The 17,584-nt window shown below is 49.4% G+C and overlaps 1 protein-coding gene across 4 annotated transcripts in view; it reads right to left on the bottom strand.

Annotated features, from left to right (window-relative positions):
* Positions 1–17,584, bottom strand: part of IQGAP3 (IQ motif containing GTPase activating protein 3) — a 45,066-nt gene that overhangs the window by 12,570 nt on the left and 14,912 nt on the right. For 2 of the 4 annotated variants that reach the window (XM_005541434.5, XM_015455667.4), the window contains exons 13-26: positions 15,866–16,023; positions 13,691–13,812; positions 13,424–13,587; positions 11,990–12,080; positions 10,327–10,494; positions 10,094–10,233; positions 9,819–9,989; positions 6,010–6,093; positions 5,777–5,848; positions 5,606–5,675; positions 2,355–2,563; positions 1,486–1,638; positions 1,022–1,185; positions 457–681 (exon numbers count right to left, since the gene is read on the bottom strand). In XM_005541434.5, coding sequence (XP_005541491.3) covers positions 457–681; positions 1,022–1,185; positions 1,486–1,638; positions 2,355–2,563; positions 5,606–5,675; positions 5,777–5,848; positions 6,010–6,093; positions 9,819–9,989; positions 10,094–10,233; positions 10,327–10,494; positions 11,990–12,080; positions 13,424–13,587; positions 13,691–13,812; positions 15,866–16,023 — 1,991 coding nt within the window. Of the gene's footprint in view, positions 1–456; positions 682–1,021; positions 1,186–1,485; positions 1,639–2,354; positions 2,564–5,605; positions 5,676–5,776; positions 5,849–6,009; positions 6,094–9,818; positions 9,990–10,093; positions 10,234–10,326; positions 10,495–11,989; positions 12,081–13,423; positions 13,588–13,690; positions 13,813–15,865; positions 16,024–17,584 lie in introns of those variants that run through there. The other 2 variants (XM_015455665.4, XM_074040806.1) reach the window with 2 other exon arrangements.

Raw genomic sequence — 17,584 nt, 5'->3', positions numbered from 1 at the left:
GTACGCCACAACACAAGGTTAATTTTTGTATTTTTAGTAGAGATGGGGTTTCACCATGTTGGCCAGGCTAGTCTCAAACTCCTGACCTTAGGTGATCCGCCCACCTTGAGCCCCCAAAGTGCTGGGATTACAGGCGTGAGCCACTGGGCCCAGCCCTACTGCCAGCAAATTTGACACATCATTTGCAAGCACTGACATAGCAATTAAGCACATTTGCATATTCATCTGTACTCATTTTAGTTAAGCCCACCAGGTCTGGAGTCATTTACATTAGTTTCATGTTAATTATCAGAGGGGGTCTAAAAGACTACCTTATTCATGCCTAAAAAGCTGGTATCATATTTGCATAAATCAGCACGCCCATTTATATGCCACCTTCAAAGTACCCCCAAGCTTCCCCAGTAGGGTCGAGACACAGCTGATCAAAAAGAGCTCTCCCTCTGCCCATGTGCTCACCTGCGCTGCCCTGTCTGGGCCTCAGTCTGGTTGATCCAGTTCTTATAGAGGTGGACAGGGTCTGTGTGGACGCTGAGCACTTTGTCCTCTAGCACATCCTGGATAACCTTGCCCAGAATCTCCTGCAGGGCACTCTGTCCCCGCCCATTGCGGTAGAATCTCACCACCAGCCTCACCACTGTTGGGTTGCCTGTCACCACGTCCTGGGGCTGCTCCACCTTTGACCTGTGGTTTAAGAGGTCATTGAAGCTAGTCTTCTGCCTCTGTGTAGGACAAACCGTTACTTTTCCTTTTTGAGATTTTGGCTCTCAAAGCCTGCCCTGGTGTCCCTGCTCTTAAGGAATGTCTTGATATCTCTCTCATCCTTTGTGTTAGCATGTCAGCCCATATCCTCCCACTGTGCTGTCCCAGATGTTTTACAGTTTCTCCACAGGAGGCAGAGAACAGAGGTCTTCTGATTCCATTTCTACCCTTAAGCCTCAACAAGCTGTCACCTTGTGAAGAAGCCAACAGGGGCATCTCTTAACCCATTCTCTCCCCATTCCTTTGTGTCTGGAGAGCCTACTTGACTTCCTCCTGGAGTGCTGTCTTGAACAGCTGGAGCAGGAGATAGGCCTCTCGGCGGCTGGAGGCATAGTTGTACAGGCTGAAAATCACTGCCTCCATGAACTTGGTGGTTTTGTTCTGTGGCATCTGAAAGATCAGCTTGGCCAGGTAGATGGGCTGAGTCTGCAAGCAAGAGGGGAGACAGGAATGGCTGACCATGTACTTCAAGGACCAGTGATAGGATAAAGAAAAGTTTTCCCTCGATGGAAATCTGGAATGGAGAAAGCACTACCACACTTTCTCCAGGTGCTAGTGACATTCCAGACAAACAGGGGAAGAGGTAGTCTCTTTTCCTGGGGATAAGGAATTAAGATTATGGGAAAGGACACCTTGCATGGTGTCAAAGGCACAAACAAGAAGGCCTTGAAGTCTCAGACCCTCAGGAGATGGGAGAGACTTCTCCTTGGAAAGTCCTCTGCTAACCTGGAGCAGGTAGAAGAGGTGTTGGTATGCTTCTAGTTTCTGCCGTTTCTCTTTGCTCAGTGACTTTAATCCCTTCTGCTTGTCCAGAACCATCATATCCGACAGCTGTTCCTTATTCCTCTTGGTCAGCTTCTTGCAGTGGGAGACCACTTCCTGCAGGGGTGGAGGAATGGGTGATACAACCAGCCTAGGCCATCCCAGGGCACAGAACGTATGGTCCAGAATCAGTGCCTTGAAGAGCCAGGGCTTTCTGCTGTTCAAGGAACAGGCATAAGCTGGGGGAGAGAAGCAGTTCTAGGGTGAGGAAGGGCCCCTCCTAGTGCCCTGAGACCCCATCTGGTTCCTCTCCTGTCATGGGAGTGAGTCTCCAAAGAGAATTGGGTTGCCAGGCTGAGGAATTGTGTCTATTTGGCTTTTGCTATCACTTCTTATTAGACTGCTACACACATTTGAGGTGGAGCTATCACTATGTCACTATTACCCTGTCACTGCATATTTGTATGGTAATTTATGATTTAAAGAGCTTTCTTATCTATCTCTATATTTGGCCTGGAGAGGCGGACATTCTCATTATTCCCAGTTTGCTAATGAGAAAACAGACTTAGAAGTGAAATGAGCACCCACAGCCCCATCCCTAGGAATCAGCAGAGCCGGGCATTCTGATTTTAGGTCTCATGCTCTTTCTACTCTGTCATGGGTCCCCCGAAATGATTTATTAGAATGGCAGAGGGCCACTGGAACAAGGAACTGAGTCAGGTGATAAAATCCACACCATTTTGAAAAAATTGATTAGCAAACAGAGAATGGTCAGCATCACATCTCCAGAGGTAGACAGATCTGGGGAAGGGGAGGACTGGTGGGCCCCACACCTGCAGAGTGATCCGGTTCTTCACCAGCAGGCCAATCTTGATGTCCATGATGTTGAGGTCCTGCTCCAGCTGCTGATTGGATCGGATCTTCCTAACTACCTCTTCCTGGAGCTTCAGCAGCTCTGCCTCAGCCAAGAAGTCCTGCTGGCTTTGATTCAAGAGATGGGCAAATCTGCGGACCACACTGAGAGGAGGGTGGGGTGCATGCACTGGGAGGAAGGGAGGAGGCATCAGGATTAGGCATGTCTCATCAGAGGCCTCCTTGCCAGTCCCTGCCCCAGAGTTAGCCCACCCCAGTCCCCGTTCTGCTTGGAATCAGCAGGTCCCCAACCCCAGTCGTCTTCTAACTGGTTCTGCTTGCACTTGGAGGGCAGTGGGTAGCCTCTTAGCCAGGCCTGTCCCTGAGCCCCCTGTCTTATAACTGGAGATGACATAATAGCTGCTCTTCCCCTACTTCTGATTCACCCCAGCCTGGGCCTATCCCAGGGACCTCTGACACCAAAGCCAGAGACACAGCTCCCTCTGATTATCCTCCCAGACCTCCCTTGTCTACCGCAATTTACCACTTACTTCTGCTGGGCCAACCTGCCCCTCCTCCTACCTGCCAGCCACCACTCAGCCCTGCTTGCCCTCACAGTGCTCCTCTGTCAGGAGTGTCTGTACACACCAGGAAGGACAGGTAGATGGGATGGACAGTGGGCTTTATAATATAGGAGAGGTCAGAGCTAGCTGGTGATTCTCCTTGAATCACCTTTGGAATTAGTATTTGAGCAAAAAAGAAAGAAGCCTCTGAGCTAATTTATTGGAAATAACAACAAAACAACTAATACATAGAATGTTTACTATGAGACAGAAGCTGTTCTAAGTGCTTTACACACTTAAGACCACCTGTGAGGTCAGTACACTATAACTATCCTCTCTTACCAATGATAACTCTGAGACTCAGAGAAGGTAAGCAACTTGCCCCACGTTACACAGTTAATAATAAATGAAGGAGTCAGATTTGGAAGATGAATAAAACTAGTCCCTGTCCCTAAAGGCAGTCTAGTAGGGAAACTAGACAAATAAACCACAATTCACTGCAATGTGGTTAGCGCTTTGAGAAAAGCAAACATGGGGATCTTTGGGAAAACAAAAGTGGGTTGCCCAACCCCACTGGGGAGTGAAGAAACACTGCAAGGAGGAGGTGAGACATCTCTGATGTCGGTGAAAAGGAGGTGGAGAGGGTGAATGTGGGGAGTGCCGAAAGTCCACTGTATCTGGAACACAGTGCAGAAGGTGTAGGTGGTGAGGGGCAGGTCAGTAAGGTTAGAGGTGCAGGGAAAGGCTGGATCACAGAGTCCCAAAGCTGTGGTTAGGAGATTGGACCTTACCCTCAAGGCAACAGGGCATCATGACAACTCTTAAGGAGGTGAGTGACATGATCACATGTACAGGTTTAATGGATTAATCTGGCTACAATAGGGGAACAAATGTTTCTTTTTTTTTTTGACAGAGTCTTTCTCTGTTGCCCAGGTTGGAATTCAGTGGCATGATCTCAGTTCCTTGCAACCTCTGCTTCCCGGGCTCAAGAGATTCTCCTGCCTTCGCCTCCCAAGTAGCTGGGATTACAGGCGTCTGTCACCACATCTGGCTAATTTTTGTATTTTTAGTAGGGACAGGGTTTCACCATGTTGGCCACACTGGTCTTAAACTCCTGACCTCAGGTGATCCTCCTGCCTCAGCCTCCCAAAGTGCTGGGATTACAGGTGTGAGCCACCACCATGCCTGGCCTGGGGACAAATCTTTGAGGAGTGAAGAAAGGTAGAATCCAAGACAATTCATGGCATCTTGGATTCGATGAAATACAGCATATTAACTCCTCAAAACAACCCTACAAGACAAATATTAGAATTATGTCCAGTTTATAAAGGAGAAAAGTGGGCAAGAAGGAAGTTAATTGGCCAGGTGTGGTGGCTCACGACTGTAATCCCAGAACTTTGGGCAGCCAAGGCGAGTGGATCACTTGAGCCCAGGAATTTGAGACCAGTCTGGGCAAAATGGGGAGACCCCCATCTCTACAAAAAATCAAAAGTTAGCCAGTTGTGGTAGTGTATGCCTCCAGTCCCAGCTACTCAGGAGGCTGAGGTGGGAGGATAGTTTGAGCCTGGAAGGTTGAGGCTGCAGTGAGCCGTGATTGTGTCACTGCACTCCAGCCAGGGTGACAGAGTGAGACTCTGTCCCAAATAAATAAATAATCAATTAAAAAAAAAAAAAAGAAGTTAAGTAACTTGCTGAGGGCCACGCAGCTAGTGAATGGTAGAGCTCTGAATAAAGTTTGGGGGCCAGTGAAGTCAGGAGACAGCACTAGGGAAAAACAAATTCTTCCAGAAAAACCATAAACTGAAGAGAAGAAAAAGAAGACAAAAAATGGCCAGGACAATGGTATTAGTGTAGCCACAGAGACAAAATAGAATGGGCTAGGTTGGGGAGAGGGAAGGAGAGAAAGAAGCTTGTTGACAGGAAGCAGACGGCCTGAGTGTGCATGACCAGAGAAGGGACAGGCAAAGTCCCTGTGGGCAGTTCAGGGGCGAAGAAGGACTGAGGAGGTGAAGGAGAGGATTCCTGAACAGGACATTTCACCAGAAGCCCAAGAGTGCAGCCTTAAGGCCAGGAAGGAAAGGGGTCTACTGCTTCAGGAACTCAGGGGCTAGAGGTGAATGTGGAAATGGACTACTTGTCAATTTCACAAAAAGGAAGGGGATGCCATTTGCTGGGCTTCTGAACTTGTAGAACAAGGGCCAGGAAGGACCTCTTTAAAGCTTTAAATGAGCACTCAACTAATGGGGAATACGGAGCAGGAAGATGAAGCACCCTTGGGTGCTTCTCACATTCCCCACACCACAGAATGGACTCTGTGTGCCTCACCAGGCCTTGTTTGTGCTGGGCCACAGAGGTCTGGAGGGGAGAAGTTGGAACCCGAAGGAAAGAAGCAAGATCCTTTTCTTTTTGCTTTGGTGGTAGCAATAGGTAGATAATCTAAGCCTGGTACAAAAAGAGCCTGGTTAGAACTTTCACTGTGACAAGGCTATCTGTGATTGGGATGAGCAGGTGGGCTTTTGTTACAACCTCTGCTCCACGTTCCTGCACAGACGACTTATGACTACCTTCCCCTTACCTGCTGTGCAGTCCCAGAAGGATGTCTAGACCTGCCTGGCTCTGTGGGGTGCTCTCCCTCCCATCAGCTGGGGAGGGTGGATCAGGCAGCTCACCTAATATCCTGTAGTCATCCTGGGCTTTCCTGGCTCGGAAAAATGCCTGGATCTTTACAATGGACTTAACCTGCCACGAACACAGATGGGAAAAGGGTTGCTGGCTGTCCTTGCTCTAGTCTCATGGGTAAAGGTTGGGTATGTGGGCAGGGGGAGCAAAGTGACACTCACGTTCTTCTGGAAGTAGTGCAGACGCCTCAGGTATTGCCTCCGAGTTGCCCACATCCGGGCCCAGGCCTGGATCTGGGAGAAGAAACACACTGCCTCAGCTCCAGCTTGAGGCCCACCCTCAGTCCCAGGCCAATTCAGCCAAATCCAGAGATCACAAGGAGGTGACAATACTGCAAGATTGTTCTCAGAGGGTCTTTCGAGAGAAAGAAGCCTGCCAAAACCACTGTAGCTACCTTGATTATGGCATCCAGGTTTGCCTTAAAATACTGCAACCGCTCCAGGTAAATCTTCCGCTGCCTATAACCCCGCCAATGAGCCTGCAAATCAGGAGAGAAAGGACAGTAACTCAAGTAGGTCTCCTTTGGTCAGGGAGGCTTTTAAGAAAATCCTTGTCCTGGGCTCTCCAGGGAACGGAAGTGGGCAGTTAAATAGAGGGGGAAGGGGAAAGTGGCCCTGTTCTCAAAGAACTTCCAACTTCATGGGGAAGACCAAATGGCTGCACATAGCCAACAATGCCCTCTGCCATACTCCCTGGTCCCAGAACAAACACCCACATACCCACACCCACACACCTCTAACCAATACCTCTTCACAGAAACTCAACTATAAGATACAGTCCTAAAAGATAATAAAGCATACACCTACTCACCAACTTCACCAAAGTATGTACCATATCAGCCTAAAATACACTCATACACCCATATGCAGACCACCCACACCCTATCACACACTCCACCCTCCCTCATGTGCACAGAAAGTGGGCAGAGAGCAGTCTGGAAATGAATGTGGTTGTGTGGATGCGAAGTGTGTACAGGCACAAAGCCGTGTGCTCACCATCTCTGCCAGGGGCCACCTGGGCAGCAGGTCACTAATGCTCTCATAACTCACATTCTCTTTACAACACAATCCAGCTCCTGACCCTAGCTTTCAGCAAATCGTCCCACCAAGGTCCCCAGTAATTCAGCTGTCAGGCCAATGGCCTCTCCCCTAGCTGATCTGCTGCAAAGGGTCCAACTGACATCTGCACAAATCATGCCTCCTTTGGTCTCTAAAATCTCAAGGCCCTCTTCCATTCCAGTCTCCTTCCTAGGAGCCTTTTCCCTTTCACTCCAAGCTTGTGTGGGATTAATTTTCCTAAAGTACCTCTTAGACTGTCCCAGCCTATTTCCAGAAGTTTTCAACCATCTGACCCCACACTGCCTATTTGACTTTCCACTGGTCCCCACCTTCTTAAGGATCCTAGATGCATCAGACTTTTCACTTTCTTCTAAACATGCCTTATGGTTTTCTGTCCCCAAGCCTTTTATACCCACCCTTGTTCCCAGCCCTATCTCTACCCACTGAAATCCTTCCCATCTTTTTTTTTTTTTTTTCCTTTGAGACAGGGTCTCAAAGGCTGGAGTGCAGTGGTGCCGTCATGGCTCACTACAGCCTCCACCTCCTAGGCTCAAGTGATCCTCCCACCTCAGCCTCCTAAGTAGCTGGAATCACAGGCATGTGTCACCATGCCTGATTAATTTTTTATGTTTTGTAGAGATGGGGTCTTACTATATTGCTCAGGTCAGTCTTGAACTCCTCGACTCAAGTGATCCTCCCACCTCGGCCTCCCAAAGTGCTGAGGTTACAGGCATGAACCACCATGCTTGGCCCTTCCTGTCTTTTAGTCCCCATGTTCACTGCAACCTCCACCTCCCAGGTTCAAGGGATTCTCCTGCCTCAGCCTCCCAAATAGCTGGGATTACAGGCGCCTGCCACCATGATCAGCTAGTTATTTTTTTAATTTTTAGTAGAGACGGGGTTTCACTATGTTGGCCAGGCTGGTCTTGAACACCTGACCTTGTGATCCACCTGCCTCAGCCTCCCAAAGTGCTGGGATTAACAGGCGTGAGCCACCGTGCCCAGCAAGGGAGCAACCCCTTTCATTCAGTTGCCCCTAGCCCTTCCTAAAGCCAGTTCTGCCAGCTTTCCCTCGAGGCTTACATGGCCCCTCTGTTGGGAAAGGATGTAAAAGAGGATAGCTTGGTCCATGATGCCAGCTGTCCATGTTGGAGCCTAGATGTCAGGAAGCCCCATTTCCATGCCTGCCCTCAGGACTCTTTCTTTTCCTCCTCCAGGTACTGCCTGGAAAGTTGCTGTGGGTGGTCTGAAGTTGCTGTGGGTGTGAAAGAGAGTGGTCTGCTCTCTGCTCTTTCCCACTACACAACCTCCACCAGGCTCCTTAAGGCCTCTGAATTGGTCAGAATTCAGGACCCTGGCTGGGGTTCTGGCCAGGGTGGGTCAGAGCTTTTAGGAGATAAAGTCTCAGCACACCTAGGCAGCCTCATTTTGGATTTTCCTTTCCCCTGGCAAGAGGCTCAAGGCTCTGGGCTACCTCTCTCTTTCTCTGTCTCCCAGAACCCAGGCCACAGCCCACACAGCTCTGGTACTAGTGACAAATGTTCCCTCTGACTCCATCTTCTTTCTCACTGTCGGTGTGGTTTTTCATCGCCTTAGTGTGAAATTCCAGACTGGGCTTAGGATGGAGAAATCCCTATGATTCAGACCACTAAATACAGCTCACTAAAGTTCTGTATTGAGTTCTGGGACCAATGCCCTGAAAACAAAATCTCATAATGGCTCCCATCAATGGAGCACTTACCACACTAAGTGCTACATGTAATTTTCCTATTGAATCTTCCCAATCAACATATGAGGTGAGCACCATCATTATGAATGAGAAGACTGAGTGCTAGAGAGGGCATAAGTAAGGTGCCCAATGTCATATGACCTAGAAGTGGTAGGACCAGGAGGCAAACTCCATCTTCTGACCCCAAAGCCTAAGCTCTCAATTACCCCCCAACACCGTCAGTCATAATCAAGGGCCATTTGCCAGTCCCGGTCTGCACATCTGTCTCCCTTGGAGTCCTCTGGTGTTGTCTTTGTGTCCCTCCTATCACAATGTCTAACATCAAGTGTACTCTAATTTCTGTGAGGGGAGAGATGTGATTACTCACCCTTAGGCCTCGCACCCATCTCCCACCCTTGCCTAGTGCCAAGTGGCATGCTCTTGGCATTCAAAAAGTTTATGAAAGCATCTTTACATTGCCAGCACCCCCATGAGGCCCTCCAGATCACATCTGCCTGGGAAGGTATCTGCTCAACTGCCATGATTTCTGGCTTGCACAGTGCCTCTGGCTATCTTCTCTACCAGCCTCATGTCTCAGTTACTTACAGGTCAGTCTCAGAGGCCACACTGGACCATCCACGGGTTGGAAGAATAAAAATGGGAAGGGCTGGTTGGGGAGGAAAGGTAGAAGACTCTTCTTTTCCTAAAGGATATTTCACCCCTTTTCTGTTTAACCACCACTTCTTCGAGCCCTCCTGGTGTCTAAGCCTTGATGTCTTACTAAACACACACACACACACACACACACACACACAAACACTTTTAGAGACAGGGTCTCACTCTGCTCTCTCTGTTGCCCAAGCTGGAATGCAGTGGTGCCATTATAGCTCATTTCAGCCTCAAACTCCTGGCCTCATGCAATCCTCCCACCTCAGCTTTCTGACTGGCTGGAATCATAGGTGTTAGCCACTGCACCCAGCTAAATCTTATTTCACTCTTCCCTTGGGGAAGCTAAAAAGCAGCTCTTACTCTCTGGATAGTGATGATGATGACATAAATAGCATGGTAACTTCTACCATGTTCTTACCTACCTCCCAGGCACAATTTATAAACAATTGAGATATTACCCAACTTAATCCTCATAACAACTCTATAAGGTAGGTGCTTTCATTAGCCCTATTTTTCAGATGAAAAGACTGAGGGACCAGTGAGGAAACTGAGGGAGAGAGGGTAAGTAACTTGCCAGGGTCACACAGCTAAGAGGTGACAGAGCTGGGATTCAAACGTACATGGTCTGGGTCCAGAACCTATGCTTTTAACCACTACTATTTAGAGGCCGAAAGATCATTCCCATGTCAGTAAAAAGGAAGCAGGGTGGATACCCTGGAGCCCAGATAAGCGCAGGCCCTGAAGACTGAGAAAGCCAGAGCCTGCCACCTGGATCTGGATGACTGCTGGGAGCCAGGTCCTCAGAAAGTGGGAATGCTCAGCAAACTTCTGTCGAACTAGGAAGCCACGGAGGCGGGCCTGGAGCTGGATGACAAAGCCCGTGTTGGCTTTCCAGAGCTGTTGGCGGTCATAGGCAGCAGTGACCTTGGTGACAGCTGACTGTGGAGGCAGGAGAGAGATGCTGTGGTCTTTCAGGGAGTGGGAGCCTCTTCTTCAGGGCATTCCCATCCAAAATCCCCCACCCTTGCAGGGGCTTTGCCAACCTGGATCTCCTCCCGGGTCAGGTGAGAGGTGTGGAGGCGGCAGCCAGAGGGTTGCTCCCAGGTCCCCTGGAAGGTCTGCAGATGGAAGTAGTAGGCAGTGCCATCGTTCATGTCATGTTGAACCCAGAAAGCTGAGTCTGCTAAGCAGAAACCAAGCAAGCAGAAAAGGTTCAGAGTAGGCAAGGGGTGGCTGGGGCAGGCAGAGAAGAGGAGGGTCAGGTTGGGGCCATTACCTGGACGCTGTTTCTTTGCCATGGCACCTTCCAGGGCTCGCTGGTAGCCGTTGGCACAGTTGGGAACTACCCCTCGAAGGGCCACTGCGGGGTTCCTCAACACCCGCTCAGTCTGGGCTGCCTTGCCCTCCTTGATGGCTTGATTGATGGCGGCCACACCAAGAGCCACTGACAGGGGCATCAGGAGACAGCAGTCAATACTTTGCCTAAGTCCCTCCCATGGGCCTTAGCCTGTCCACTAGGGACAGATTCCATGAAAGAGGACACAAAATCACCCTTCTGAAGGAGTAGACAGGAACATCCCAGGATGGACAGAGACACATACATGAAAAGCAGCACCATGTAACTGTGCTTGGAGGGAAAGGCAGCAGCAGTCAAGGAAGCACTCCGAGGGAGGCAGCGTGGGGCTAGGCTGAGTTGGGGCTTGATAAAAGGAAAATCAGCTTGAACAGAAGCATAAAGGCCCAGAGCAGTGGTTCATGCCTGTAATCCCAACACTTTGGGACGCTGAGGCAGGCAGATCACTTGAGCCCAGGAGTTTGAGACTAGCCCGGCCAACATGGCAAACCCCCATCTCTATAAAAAAAATACAAAAATTGGCCAGGCGCTGTGGCTCACGCCTGTAATCCCAGCACTTTGGGAGGCCAAGGCGGGCAGATCACCTGAAGTCAGGAATTCGAGACCAGCCTGGCCAATATGGTGAAACCCCGTCTCTACTAATAATACAAAAATTAGCCAGCTGTGGTGGTGGGTGCCTATAATCCCAACTACTCAGGAGGCTGAGGCCCAAGAATCGCCTGAACCTGGGAGGTGGAGGTTGCAGTGAGCCAAGATTGCACCACTGCACTCCAGTCTTGGTGACAGAGCGAGACTCTGTCTCAAAAAAAAGAAAAAAGAAAAAATATTAGCCAGGTATGGTAGTGCATGCCTGTACTTCCAGCTACTCAGGAGTCTGAGGTAGGAGGATTGCTTCAGAGGTTGCAGTGAATGGAGATCACAGTACACTGCCCTCTAGCCTGGGTGACAAGAGTGAGACCCTGTCTCAAAAGAGAAGCATAAAGGCAGGATATGGGCAGAGGACTCTGGGACAGTTTCTTAGGAGAAGAGAGCCTAAGAGGTGGGAATGGCTGATGTAGCATCTGCCTTCCAGTCACTAGTAGACAGACAGATGGACAGAGAGACCACAGCCACTGAGAACTAACACCACTAGCACCACACATCAGCACACCCCTGTCTACTTGCACTGAGTCTGCCTATTTTCCTCAAACTCCTGCCAATTCCTCTTCTCTCCCTCCAAGTCTAAACATTTTCTACCCAGAGCTGATTGACTATTGGAACCCAAACTCAAGTTACCAGCAGAAATGGGATTTCTGACTACTGTGTGATCTCACACGCCCACATTACAGGGAAAGTGTCCACAGGAAGGCATAGAGGGAGGCAGCGGGTGAACCATGGATTCTCACCTCCTGAGAATTTCCTGCCCTGCTGACTGCCAGGAAATCCATCCTGCAGTCCGAACAGCAGCCCTCCTGCTCTGACTCTGGCCTGCCTCACCACAGAGGTTGAAGGAAGACGGAGGTGACCAGGGAGGCCGCCTGACCATCTGGGCTGCTGCTGAGCCCACATCCCTCCCCTCCCAGGGTCCCCTGCTCAGCCCATTTACTTCTCTGAGCTGTATTAGTGTCCTGGTTGGCTCTGACCACTCCCTGGCGGATCTCCTCAAGCCACAGCACAGCTCCAGGATCCCCTGTCACCTGGTAGATTGAGGGAGGAAAAAAAAAGATGAGACCCCAAGCTAATCTCTCTAGGTTCCCAGGCCAAGATGCCTAAGGGAACCAAACTGCAGGCAGGCATTGGGAGCCACAGGGACAGTGATCTCTACTCAGCTCCCTGTCCTGTGTGTGGGCACGTGTGGCATGTGGTTCCCCGGGATGTGGCCAGGCTCAGAAGGCTCTCTTTTCCTGCTGGGCTTTTAACTCTACTCAGTTTGGCCACAGCACCTCCAGAACCACAGAGGCTCTGCATAGCTCCTCAAACCCTCAGCATCCACCACCTTCTTAACAGCTCAATTCCGTGCTCTTGTGCCTCAGTCATGTCCAGGGATAGCCCACACTGGAGGCTCCACCTACCTGCCCCCACGCCCCACTCCCCTAGGCCTCATTGCAACTTCTCAGGCTGATCCTGACCATGACTTTTACCTTCTCTTTCCTTTTCTTGCTCCACACTCCTCTACCCGACAAGGTAGTGGGAAGATTACATGAGGCCACAGGTTAAGTAATCCCATGCCTGCCACACTGTCAGACTGATAAAGGCTTGAACCCTTCCTTGCCTCACACAACCCCAGATTCTACTCCTTCCCAACTCTCCTCATTAATAATAGACTTTGTAAACTAACATTTTATTGAGTACTGACTATGTGCCAGGCAGTATTCTAAAGCACTTTCTTATGCATTAATACTTGTAAAGCACATAAAATGATGCTTGGCGCAGAGTGAGGACTCAATGAATGTTAGCCAGTACTACTGTCATATTATCTCACTTACACCCCATAACTATGAGATACGCTCATTACTGCCACAAGCTTGTAGGTAATGAAACAGAGGCACAGAGAGGTTAAGTAACACGTGCAGGGTCAGGCTGCCAGGACGTAGGCTCCAGTAGTCTGGCCCAGGAGCCTGGGCTCTCAACCACTCTCTACTGCAATATACTCAGGGCGTTTCAGGTTCAAAATCCTGCCCCATTTGTCAATTCATTTAATTTTCACCCTCATTCTGGGAGCTGGGTAGGACCAGGTAGGCAGTACTTTACAGATGAGTAAATAGAGCTCAGAGATATCAAGGGATTTGCTCAAGGTCACATGGTCACTAAGGGTCAGAGTGGGAAATCCAGCCTGGTTCTCTGGCTCCCAGGTCTGTGCTCTTCCCATGGACTGTCCACTGCCCTGGCAATGGGGGCCATCCTTCTTTACCAGATTGGAACACCCCCCGACCCCCACCCAGAAGCCATTGTGTCCATCAGAATAGAGCTCTGCCAGACTGGGTACAGTGCAACCCACAGAGAATGTTCTTCCTGCTCTGATGACCAGCCCTAACTTCACCTGGGCCTTCTGCCTTTTGGCTGCCACAAGGAGGAGATGGTACCGAGGGGCGACAGGGAGGCTGATATCATCGAGGCCAGCTGCAGGAAGCAGTAGGGCAGACAGAGTCTTCTCAGGGCTGCCTTTGTCCAGAGCCTCATTGATGAGGCTGATTGCAAGGACCCCTAAGAAACAGAGATCTAGGTGTGTGGGGGGCCCCTAGACTTACGGCTAAGGGACAGGCTGCCTAAGTTGGGCCATCTCCACCCAGCTCCAGACTATACTCACGGTCAGTCTCTTCCTGGGCCTGTGCATTGACCTGGCTCACGGTGGCCTGCAGGTCATTCCAGCTCAGGAAGTCCTCACCCATCCCACGCTCCTGTCGCAATTTCAGCAGGGCATCGAAGTAACTGGCAGCGGGGTGAAGGGCAGAGAGGTGAGTAGCATGTAAATCATCAGCCAGAAGTCAGGGGAAAGAGTTGAACGATTTTCCTCACTTGACCTCCAGGACACCACACTCTTTTAGTTCTCTTCTTGCCTCACAGGCTGTTCTTTCTGAGACACCCCTGCTGGTTCCTCCCTGACATCTAAACATGGGAGCACCCCAGTCTTCAGTCTCCAGACCTCTTCTCTCTCCATACTCACACTGTAGGTGATCTCACCCAATCTCATGACTTTAACACCATACGCTCCCGAAAGCACATCTCCAGCCCATTCATTTATCCCAGCCAGCTCCTTGTGATTTCCAAGTGAATGTCTAACAAGCACCTCAAACCCAACAGCTCACATCTGAACTGATTCCCCTGCTTAACCTGCGTGTCCCACTATCTCTCCCATCTTGCCCCAAATCTTGGAGTCATACCTAATTCCATTCTCTCTTATACCCCATATCTATTATATGACCAAATCCTGTCAGTTTGCTTTCAAAATGTATCCAAAATCTGACTCCTCTTCCCCATCTCCACTACCGCTCAAGGCCAAGCCCCCATCATCTCTTGCCTAGATTACTCCAATAGCTGTCTAACAGGTCTCCCTACTTTCCCCTTGTACCCCTGCAGTCAATTCTCAGCACAGCAGCCAGAAAGATCCTGTTACGTAGATCAGATTGCTGGGCATGGTGGCTCACACCTGTAATCCCAACACTTTAGGAGGCCAAGATGGGAGGATAGTTTGAGCCCAGGAGTTCAAGACCAGCCTGGGCAACATAGAGATCCTATCTCTACAAAAAATTAAAAAATTAGCCAGGCATGGTGGCATGTGCCTATAGTCCTAGCTACTTGGGAGGCTGAGTCGGGAGGATCACTTGAGTCAGGAGTTCAAGGATGCAGTGAGCCGTGATTGCATCACTACACTCCAGCCTGGGTGACAGAGCAAGACCCTGTCTCTAAAAATAAAAAAAAAATGAAATAGGTCAGATCAACTCCCTCCTGGCTCAAAACCCTCCCATGGCTTCCTTCCTCACTCAGAGTAAAAACCAGAGTCCTACATGGTCAGGCCTTGGCTACTTGGTCTTCATCTCCCACTCCTCTTTCTTCCTCACTTGACTCCACCACACTGGCTTCTTGGTGTTCTTTGAACACACCATGCACATTGCTTTCTCAAGGCCTCTGCCCCAGATAGACTCATGGCAATCATTTATGCCCTTTAGGTCTCTTTCAAAATGACCTCCTCAGCAAAGAGGCTTTGCATAACTACATTATGTAAAACAGAAAAACCGTCCCTACTATGTCTCTACCCGTTACTCACTTTGCCCTATTTTATTTTATTTTTCTCTATGCCTCTTCTTCTTTTCTTTTCTTTCTTTCTTTCTTTTTTTTTTTTTTTTTGAGACGGAGTGTCGCTCCTGTTGCCCAGGCTGGAGTGCAATGGTGCAATCTCGGCTCAACACAACCTCTGCCTCCCGGGTTCAAGTGATTCTCCTACCTCAGCTTCCAGAGTAGCTAGGATTACAGGCATGTGCTACCACGCCCAGCTAATTTTGTATTTTTAATAGAGATGGGGTTTCTCCATGTTGGTCAGGCTGGTCTCAAACTCCTGACCTCAGGTGATCCTCCTGCCTCGGCCTCCCAAAGTGCTGGGATTACAGGCATGAGCCACTGCTCCCGGCCACCTCATCTTCTTTTCTAATCATCTGTCTCCCTCTACTAGCATGTAAGTTAGACAAGAGCAGAAAGTGTTTTGTTCACTGGTGTTTCCCCAGCACCTAGAGTAATATCTGGCACATGGGTCAGTACTCAAACATCTGCTAGGAAAGAATGAATCAAGGAAGAAAAGAGGAATGACTGTGACCCCATCCACTCCCAGGAAGAAACACAGGCGAGGGAACTGTGAACAGACCCAGAGGGTGGGCCTGGGCCCAAGAATGGGACATCATACACAAGGCAAGTCTCCAACAGAAGACTGCTGAGTCTTGGCTGCATTCCCCCATCCCTCACTCCCAATGTGTGGCTAAGCCTTTCTCACCGCTGGGCATTTTCTCCTTCCACCTCTGCCAGGCCTGTGGCAGGGTTCACCAGGCTGCTCCAGAAGCCACTGGCATCCTGGGCCTCCAGGGCCCGGTTAATCAGGACCACAGCTGAGAGCATCTCCACAGCCACGAAGAGCTCCTCCTGGCCAAGCTCCTACAATGGGTGGGAGGGCCAGTTCCCAAGTGGGCAGGTGAAAGGTCTAAAGGCCTATTCACCATCCTGCCCCCAAGGTTCTCAAATATCCCAGTGTCTCTATCCCAAAACCCCAGTGGCCTGATTCATTCACTAATAATCATCATACGAAATGCTTGAGAATACTTACTATGTGCTCAATTATAAGTACTTCACATACATTATCATTTAATTTTCATAATAAGCCGACAATAGAACCATAGTACCATTAATATCCCCATTTCATGGATGAGCCCACAACCAATAATGTAAGTCAAAATGAGCTGCCTGATTTCAAAGCCCACACTTAACAAGTAAGCTCTACCAGCTCCCATTGGTCCCTACTGCACATCAAGAACTGCATTAGCCAGATGCAGTGGCTCACGTCTGTAATCCTAGCACTTTGGAGGCCAAGATGGGCAGATCGCTTGAGCTCAGGAGTTTGAGACCAGTCTGGCCTACATGGCAAAATCTTGTCTTTACTAAAAATACAAAAATTAGCTGAGCATGGTGGCGCGTACCTGTCGTCCCAGCTACTCGGGAGACTGAGGCAGGAGGATCGCTTAAACCCAGGAGGTGGAGGTTGCAATGAGCCGAGATCATGCCAGTGCACTCTAGCCTGGGTGACAGAGTCAGACCCTGTCTTAAAATAAAATTTAAAAAAATTGAACTGCACTAGGCCCTGGGTATACAGAGATGAAAATGGAGTGGTCGCCTCCACACTGCACTGCACCACACACCCAAAAAGCTCTGGCCCCATTTCCCTGCCCTGCCTTCTTCTCCTTTTCAAACATCTGCTTATGCTGTGCCCTCTGTTTAGAGCACCCTTCCTATTTTCTTCTCTTTTTTTGTTGCGATAGAGTCTCACTCTGTGGCCCAGGTTGGAGTGCAGTGACGCAATGTTGGCTCTCCCGGGTTCAAGAGATCTCTGAGCCTCAGCCTCTGGAGTAGCGGGGATTACAGGCACGTGCCATCACCACACCTGGCTAATTTTTGTATTTTTAGTAGAGATGGGGTTTCACCATGTTCGCCAGGCTGGTCTTGAACTCCTGGTCTCAAGTGATCTGCCTGCCTGGATCTCCCAAAGTGCCGGTATTGTAGGTGTGAACCCCCATGTCCAGCCCCCTTCCTATCTTCTCCTAACAGAATGTTGTGAACATCAACAACAATAATATTAATAGCTAAAGCTTACTTTCCAGGTTCTTCTCTAAGCAAATATGTTACTTCATTTAATCCTATAGCCTGAGGTAAACATATTATTGTTCACATTTTATATTCAAAGAAATTGAGCAGCAGAGAAAGTAATTAACTTGCCCAATGTCACATAGCTAAGAACTAGCAGAGCCAGATTTGAACTCATGCAGCCCAGCTCAAAAGTCCACAACTTTAGTCACAATGCTTTACTTCTTAGTACTTATTTTATGCTTCCTTGTACATAGTCATTCCTATGTTGAACTATGCCTTTCCTGAGGGCTGTGCCTGTATCCAAGTCATGCTGGGAGTAGACGCTCTATAAACACCTGCTGTGGGTGTAGTTCTCTAT

The sequence above is a fragment of the Macaca fascicularis genome, chromosome 1 (genome assembly GCF_037993035.2).
Source record: "Macaca fascicularis isolate 582-1 chromosome 1, T2T-MFA8v1.1".
Taxonomy (NCBI): domain Eukaryota; kingdom Metazoa; phylum Chordata; class Mammalia; order Primates; family Cercopithecidae; genus Macaca; species Macaca fascicularis.
This window is presented reverse-complemented; position numbering and strand designations above follow the sequence as displayed.